Here is a 7,500-nt window from a genome sequence, read left to right on the forward strand (position 1 = left end):
ACTAGCTATAATATTTACTACTAGAGGGTACAGCTACATACACACATATACATCCTGGTGGCAATATATCGTACTATTGACAATATGTACAGTACTAATGGGTACAGCAACATATACATACTAGTGATAATATATAGTAATAGTATCAATATATACAGTACTAGCGGCTGCAGCAACATATGTGTATACTAGTGGCAATATACAATACAGCATTTGTGTTAATATACAGTATTCGTGACTACAGCAACATATGCATACTAGTGGCAACATACAGTATAGTGCTAGTGTCAGTATGGATAGAAAAACACACTACCGTGTTGATACTATGGTAGAAAAACCCACAATGCACAAACTAGATTTATTGATGAAAGTGAGACAACAGTTTCGGAATCGTCCACGAAGATTCCGAAACTGTTGTCTCACTTTCCTCAATAAATCTAGTTTGTGCATTGTGGTTTTTTTTTCTACCATAGCGTCAGTATATATAGTACTACTGGGTACAGCAACATATACATCCTAGTGGCAACATAGCACAAGTGGCAACCTCAGGAAGTGACGTGCAGTGGAGGGCCTCCTGGTTCTCTAGCCAAGGCACCTGGAGAACCGCTGTGGGTACATCAGCTTGTTTGCTTTGGTGGGCATGTTCCTCCAGAACCGCTGGGCCTGATAACGGAAATCAAAACCGGGTTTTATGCGCTGTACTGGTTTTCCTTTGTGTTATGTAGGAAAAGGTAGGAATGAGAATGAATATCTTGGCAATACTAGGGATGTATCTAATCGTTTTCCAATATATGTTCGTATAAAAAGAAGAAAAAATAAAATAAAAATGTATGTATTCATATACATGTATTTCCGACTAAGATATATTCGAGACCAGTTAAATACACCTCTTGTATTGTTAAGATATTCGCTCTCACTCCTATCTTTTCCTACAATTTACCAATATGAATACAATTCATCTGTGTTATGAGCTATCTCTATGCTTCATTCCAATTTATCCTAATGCTTCATCTTAGCTATCTCTATGCTTCATTCTAATTGATCTTAATGCTTCATCTTAGCTATCTCTATGCTTCATTCTAATTTATCTTAATGCTTCATCTTAGCTATCTCTATGCTTCATTCTAATTTATCTTGATGCTTCATCTTAGCTACTATCTCTATGCTTCACCTTAGCTATCTCTATGCTTCATTCCAATTTATCTTAATGCTTCATCTTAGCTACTATCTCTATGCTTCATCTTAGCTACTATCTCTATGCTTCATCTTAGCTACTATCTCTATGCTTCATCTTAGCTATCTCTATGCTTCATTCTAATTTATCTTAGTGCTTCATCTTAGCTATCTCTCTCTATGCTTCATTCCAATTCATCTTAATGCTTCATCTTAGCTACTATCTCTATGCTTCATCTTAGCTATCTCTATGCTTCATTCTAATTTATCTTAATGCTTCATCTTAGCTATCTCTCTCTATGCTTCATTCTAATTTATCTTAATGCTTCATCTTAGCTATCTCTTTATATGCTTCATTCTAATTTATCTTAATGCTTCATCTTAGCTATCTCTCTCTATGCTTCATTCTAATTTATCTTAATGCTTCATCTTAGCTATCTCTCTCTATGCTTCATTCTAATTTATCTTAATGCTTCACCTTAGCTATCTCTATGCTTCATTCCAATTCATCTTAATGCTTCATCTTAGCTACTATCTCTATGCTTCATCTTAGCTATCTTAATGCTTCATCTTAGCTACTATCTCTATGCTTCATCTTAGCTATCTCTATGCTTCATTCTAATTCATCTTGATGCTTCATCTTAGCTACTATCTCTATGCTTCACCTTAGCTATCTCTATGCTTCATTCTAATTTATCTTGATGCTTCATCTTAGCTACTATCTCTATGCTTCACCTTAGCTATCTCTATGCTTCATTCCAATTTATCTTAATGCTTCATCTTAGCTACTATCTCTATGCTTCACCTTAGCTATCTCTATGCTTCATTCTAATTTATCTTAATGCTTCATCTTAGCTATCTCTATGCTTCATCTTAGCTATCTCTATGCTTCATTCCAATTCATCTTAATGCTTCATCTTAGCTACCATCTCTATGCTTCATCCTAGCTCATTCATCCACCTCCGCTCCAATTTCCAAACCAACCAAGGCCTTCTCCTCATCCACCACCTACAGCATGGTTGCCGAAGGTTCTCATGTCCGGCGCAGGAGTGATGGCCAGGTAGGAGTCTCTGTCCTTCGTGGTCGGGTCCCAGCGGAAGCCCAGGGAGAGGTCTGGCGTCGGGTGCCTGGGGGGGGGGGGGGGAGGGGGGAAGAGAAGAGGATAAGGAGAGGAATGTTTATCTGGTATCTCTGTTTGAGTGGGTTAGTATAGGTACATATACATATACATGTGAGCGAGAGGGAGAGGGAGGCAGAGAAGAGGATAAGGAGAGGAATGTTTATCTGTTATCTCTCTGTTTGAATGGATTGGTATAGGTACATATATATATATATATATATATATATATATATATATATATATATATATATATATATATATATATATATACATGTGAGGGAGAGGGAGAGGGAGGGAGGGAGAGGGTGAGAGAGAGGGAGAGGGAGAGAGAGACGGAGAGCGAGAGGGAGAGGGCGAGGGAGGGAGGGAGGGAGGGAAGGAGAGGGAAAGGGAGAGGGAGAGGGAGGAAGGGAGAGAGAGAGAGAGAGAGAGAGAGAGAGAGAGAGAGAGAGAGAGAGAGAGAGAGAGAGAGAGAGAGAGAGAGAGAGAGAGAGAGAGAGAGAGAAAGGGGGAAATTAAGAGAGAGTGAAGGACCGAGAAGGAAAGAGAAAGAGTGAAAGTAAGAGAGTGGGGGGTAGATAGATAGATAGAGAGAGAGGATGAGAGAATGAAAGGCACACACACACACACACAGACAGAGAGAGAGAGAGAGAGAGAGAGAGAGAGACAGAGAGAGAGAGAGAGAGAGAGAGAGAGAGAGAGAGAGAGAGAGAGAGAATGAAATACAGAGAGAGAGAGCAACCTGCAACCATTGCATTTCATGTTGCGACATATCCTCAAAACTCAGATCTTATCATCTTTGTTTTATCTTCGTTTTTGTTGCTACTAATCTGATTTGTTATCTCACTTATCAGTATAATTCACTGTGAATGCATTATTGTTACTTTTATCCTTATGTATGCAGTTCATTATTATATCATTCATTTATTTTGCAATATGATGTATTTTTAACTTATTTATCCTTGTTCATTGTATTATGTAGTTTAGCATTATTTTTATTGTCACGCGTCCTAATTAAAAACTTAATGTATCCTCTTATCATCATTAATTTCATAATTTCATCGTTACTATTAAATTTACTTCATGACTCAATACTGTTTGTCGGTATTGCTAATTGATAAGGCAAGATAATTGCTCTAAATAATCTGCGATCGAGTTGAGACAAAATGACCTCTATTGCATAAATTCCATACACTGCCATTAATAATTAAAACAACTATCTCCATGGGTGTAGATATGAGTATAAAACCTCTTAACAATAAATAAATAGACATATAAAAGATACGAAAATGGAAAGTAGAAAAAAACAAAGATCAAGAAACCACAACAAGAAATCCCATTTAATAAAACATATAAAGAATAATGATAATAAAAAATACAAATATTCCCTTTCAATTTAGAAAAAAAATATAGATGAGACAAAATCCCTGCAACCACAGGGCAAGTAATCCCTTTCAGTTCAATAAAAAAGAATAATAACTGAATAAAAATAAAAAGACAACAAAACAATCAAAACCTGGTCCCTCTCGTTCAATAAAAAATGAAACAAATTAATAAAAACAAAAAGACAACAAAATCAAAACCTTTTTTAGTCCCTAGCCCGAAGACACGCAAGAACCTTACCCTGTGGCGGCGAAGGAGGTCCACAGATCCACCATGATTTGTTTCACCAGAAGATCCTCCTGTCTGGTGAGCGTGAAGTTGTCCATAATAGCTTCGAACAGGTACTGTATGTCGTCCCCGTGGCCAACCCCTTGGGAAGAGGCGGTGGGTTAGCGAGGGAAGGTCATACGAGGGAGGTTCGTGAGCTTAAAAAAATGGTTCTTGGCCTTTTTTCCGCCCATTCTGTGGCTTCCGAACGATATACAATAACCTCCATGGCCCTGTTCAGTGCCTGTCCTCTTTTTCAGATTTAGTTATTAATAGTTATGAATATTTTAATGGTGTAAAGTACCTTTAGGACAAGAACACGTTATAGTAAGATTCCAATTAATTGATATGTGAGAGAGAATTGCATGTAGGTACTATAAGAGAGATAAAATTATGTTCAATTCGACATCATGATTTTCATATTGCTCTATATACCCCCTAGAAAGTACCATGTGTCCCCTTGTTTAGCCCCCCCCCCCCTGGTTTAAAAGAATGAATGTTAATAAAATGAAGATTTATTACCTTAAGCAATGATAGTGATGGGGATGCTTATGGCAGTGAGAAGATGAAATGAAAAAAGACAATTCTAATAAACTGATTAAAGATAAGGAATTAATCTTGATGACAAAAAAATATATATATATTGGTAATACTAAAGATAAGGAATTAATCTTGATGACAAAAAAAAAAAAAAAAAAATGGTAATAACATTCATGACAACTAATTTCAGCATCGTAAGCCCAAAATCAGAACAGAACGACTTACACACGAACCACACCGAATCCCACTAACTTCTCCATTACTTACACTCTTTGCCTATTTCTGAAGGTCCCATGAACAGGTCCATTAAGGTGAACTCGCCGCGGTGTTGTAGCTCGTAGGTGAAGACCCGGTGACCGTAGGCTTCCTCCCGCAGGTGGTGCTTCACGACGTCCAGGTGGCACATTCCGAACATGTGGTCTGTGTGGAGCTGTGGCGAAGGGGGGGGGGGTGGAGGGGAGGGGGGGAGAAGCAAAGGACTTGCGTGTGTTTGTTTGTGTGTGTGTGTGTGTGTTTGTGTGTGTGTGTGTGTGTGTGTGTGTGTGTGTGTGTGTGTGTGTGTGTGTGTGTGTGTGTGTGTGTGTGTGTGTGTGTGTGTGTGTGTCTGTGTGTATGTTTGTATGTGTGTGTGTGTGTGTATGTGTACATAGACGCATACACACACACATATATAATGCGTATAAAATAATACTTCTGTGAAGAATGGAGTCCAATACAAACGCAGGAAATCAAGCAATCATCATCTCAGTTAAAGAGATAAAGAAGATAACATGGGTTCTATTCAAACAGGATAGGACTCTTAGCATTGGCATGACTCGTACTGTGGTATGTAGAATGGAAACTGCAAAAGATCATGGTAGTAAATAATCAAATGTCAAAATTCCTCCTAATACCATAATTATTTTGAATTACTCGACCTCAACACAAAATAAACCATCCCATCCTAGCCTCTCATTCACACAAGGGAATTACATAAGCTAGATTAAACCCCAGAAGTTTCACCTGCGTGTATTCCTCAGCTTTCTCCATCGTAAACTGCAAGGGGGAACCCAGGTAGTGGTGGTAGGCTCTTCTCGCCAGGTATTCGGGGTTCTCCTCCTGGTCGAAGCCCCCTTCCAGCGGTCCAGCAACACTGAAGTTCTGCAGCATCAGTTCTGGGAAGTCTGGGTTGAGGAGGGTCACTGGGAGAGAGAAAACGGGAAGACGAGGGTCATTGGGAGATAGAAAACGGGAAGATGAGGGTCACTGGGAGAGAGAAAACGGGAAGACGAGGGTCATTGGGAGATAGAAAACGGGAAGATGAGGGTCACTGGGAGAGAGAAAACGGGAAGACGAGGGTCATTGGGAGATAGAAAACGGGAAGATGAGGGTCACTGGGAGAGAGAAAACGGGAAGACGAGGGTCACTGGGAGAGAGAAAACGGGAAGTTACTGGGAGAGAGAAAACGGGAAGACGAGGGTCCCTGGGAGATAGAAAACGGGAAGACGAGGGTCACTGGGAGATAGAAAACGGGGAGATGAGGGTCACTGGGAGATAGAAAACGGGATGAGGGTCACTGGGAGAGAGAAAACGGGAAGCTACTGGGAGAGAGAAATCGGGAAGACGAGGGTCCCTGGGAGATAGAAAACGGGAAGACGAGGGTCACTGGGAGATAGAAAACGGGGAGATGAGGGTCACTGGGAGATAGAAAACGGGATGAGGGTCACTGGGAGAGAGAAAACGGGGAGATGAGGGTCACTGGGAGATAGAAAACGGGGAGATGAGGGTCACTGGGAGATAGAAAACGGGAAGATGAGGGTCACTGGGAGATAGAAAACGGGAAGACGAGGGTCACTGGGAGATAGAAAACGGGGAGATGAGGGTCACTGGGAGATAGAAAACGGGATGAGGGTCACTGGGAGAGAGAAAACGGGGAGATGAGGGTCACTGGGAGAGAGAAAACGGGGAGATGAGGGTCACTGGGAGAGAGAAAACGGGAAGTTATTGGGAGAGAGAAAACGGGAAGACAAGGGTCACTGGGAGATAGAAAACGGGGAGATGAGGGTCACTGGGAGATAGAAAACGGGGAGATGAGGGTCACTGGGAGATAGAAAACGGGGAGATGAGGGTCACTGGGAGATAGAAAACGGGAAGTTACTGGGAGATAGAAAACGGGGAGATGAGGGTCACTGGGAGATAGAAAACGGGAAGACGAGGGTCACTGGGAGATAGAAAACGGGGAGATGAGGGTCACTGGGAGATAGAAAACGGGAAGTTACTGGGAGATAGAAAACGGGGAGATGAGGGTCACTGGGAGATAGAAAACGGGAAGACGAGGGTCACTGGGAGATAGAAAACGGGAAGATGAGGGTCACTGGGAGATAGAAAACGGGAAGATGAGGGTCACTGGGAGATAGAAAACGGGGAGATGAGGGTCACTGGGAGATAGAAAACGGGGAGATGAGGGTCACTGGGAGATAGAAAACGGGGAGATGAGGGTCACTGGGAGATAGAAAACGGGAAGTTACTGGGAGATAGAAAACGGGAAGACGAGGGTCACTGGGAGATAGAAAACGGGGAGATGAGGGTCACTGGGAGATAGAAAACGGGAAGATGAGGGTCACTGGGAGATAGAAAACGGGAAGACGAGGGTCACTGGGAGATAGAAAACGGGGAGATGAGGGTCACTGGGAGATAGAAAACGGGAAGTTACTGGGAGATAGAAAACGGGAAGACGAGGGTCACTGGGAGATAGAAAACGGGAAGTTACTGGGAGATAGAAAACGGGGAGATGAGGGTCACTGGGAGATAGAAAACGGGAAGATGAGGGTCACTGGGAGATAGAAAACGGGGAGATGAGGGTCACTGGGAGATAGAAAACGGGGAGATGAGGGTCACTGGGAGAGAGAAAACGGGAAGTTACTGGGAGATAGAAAACGGGAAGACGAGGGTCACTGGGAGATAGAAAACGGGAAGATGAGGGTCACTGGGAGATAGAAAACGGGGAGATGAGGGTCACTGGGAGATAGAAAACGGGG

General features: G+C 41.9%; 1 protein-coding gene across 2 annotated transcripts in view; it reads right to left on the reverse strand.

Annotated features, from left to right (window-relative positions):
• Nucleotides 1-7,500, reverse strand: part of LOC113808331 (cocaine esterase) — a 16,800-nt gene that overhangs the window by 6 nt on the left and 9,294 nt on the right. The window contains exons 8-13 of one of the 2 annotated variants that reach the window (XR_011398714.1): nt 5,486-5,664; nt 4,751-4,913; nt 3,917-4,046; nt 2,186-2,300; nt 434-663; nt 1-381 (exon numbers count right to left, since the gene is read on the reverse strand). The exon at nt 1-381 is cut by the window's left edge and continues 6 nt beyond it. Coding sequence is in view for 1 of the 2 variants with exons in the window: in XM_027359736.2 (XP_027215537.2) it covers nt 583-663; nt 2,186-2,300; nt 3,917-4,046; nt 4,751-4,913; nt 5,486-5,664 (668 nt within the window). In the remaining variant the exon portion in view is untranslated. Of the gene's footprint in view, nt 664-2,185; nt 2,301-3,916; nt 4,047-4,750; nt 4,914-5,485; nt 5,665-7,500 lie in introns of both variants that reach the window. The other variant, XM_027359736.2, reaches the window with a different exon arrangement.

This window comes from Penaeus vannamei, chromosome 8, assembly GCF_042767895.1.
Source record: "Penaeus vannamei isolate JL-2024 chromosome 8, ASM4276789v1, whole genome shotgun sequence".
Taxonomy (NCBI): domain Eukaryota; kingdom Metazoa; phylum Arthropoda; class Malacostraca; order Decapoda; family Penaeidae; genus Penaeus; species Penaeus vannamei.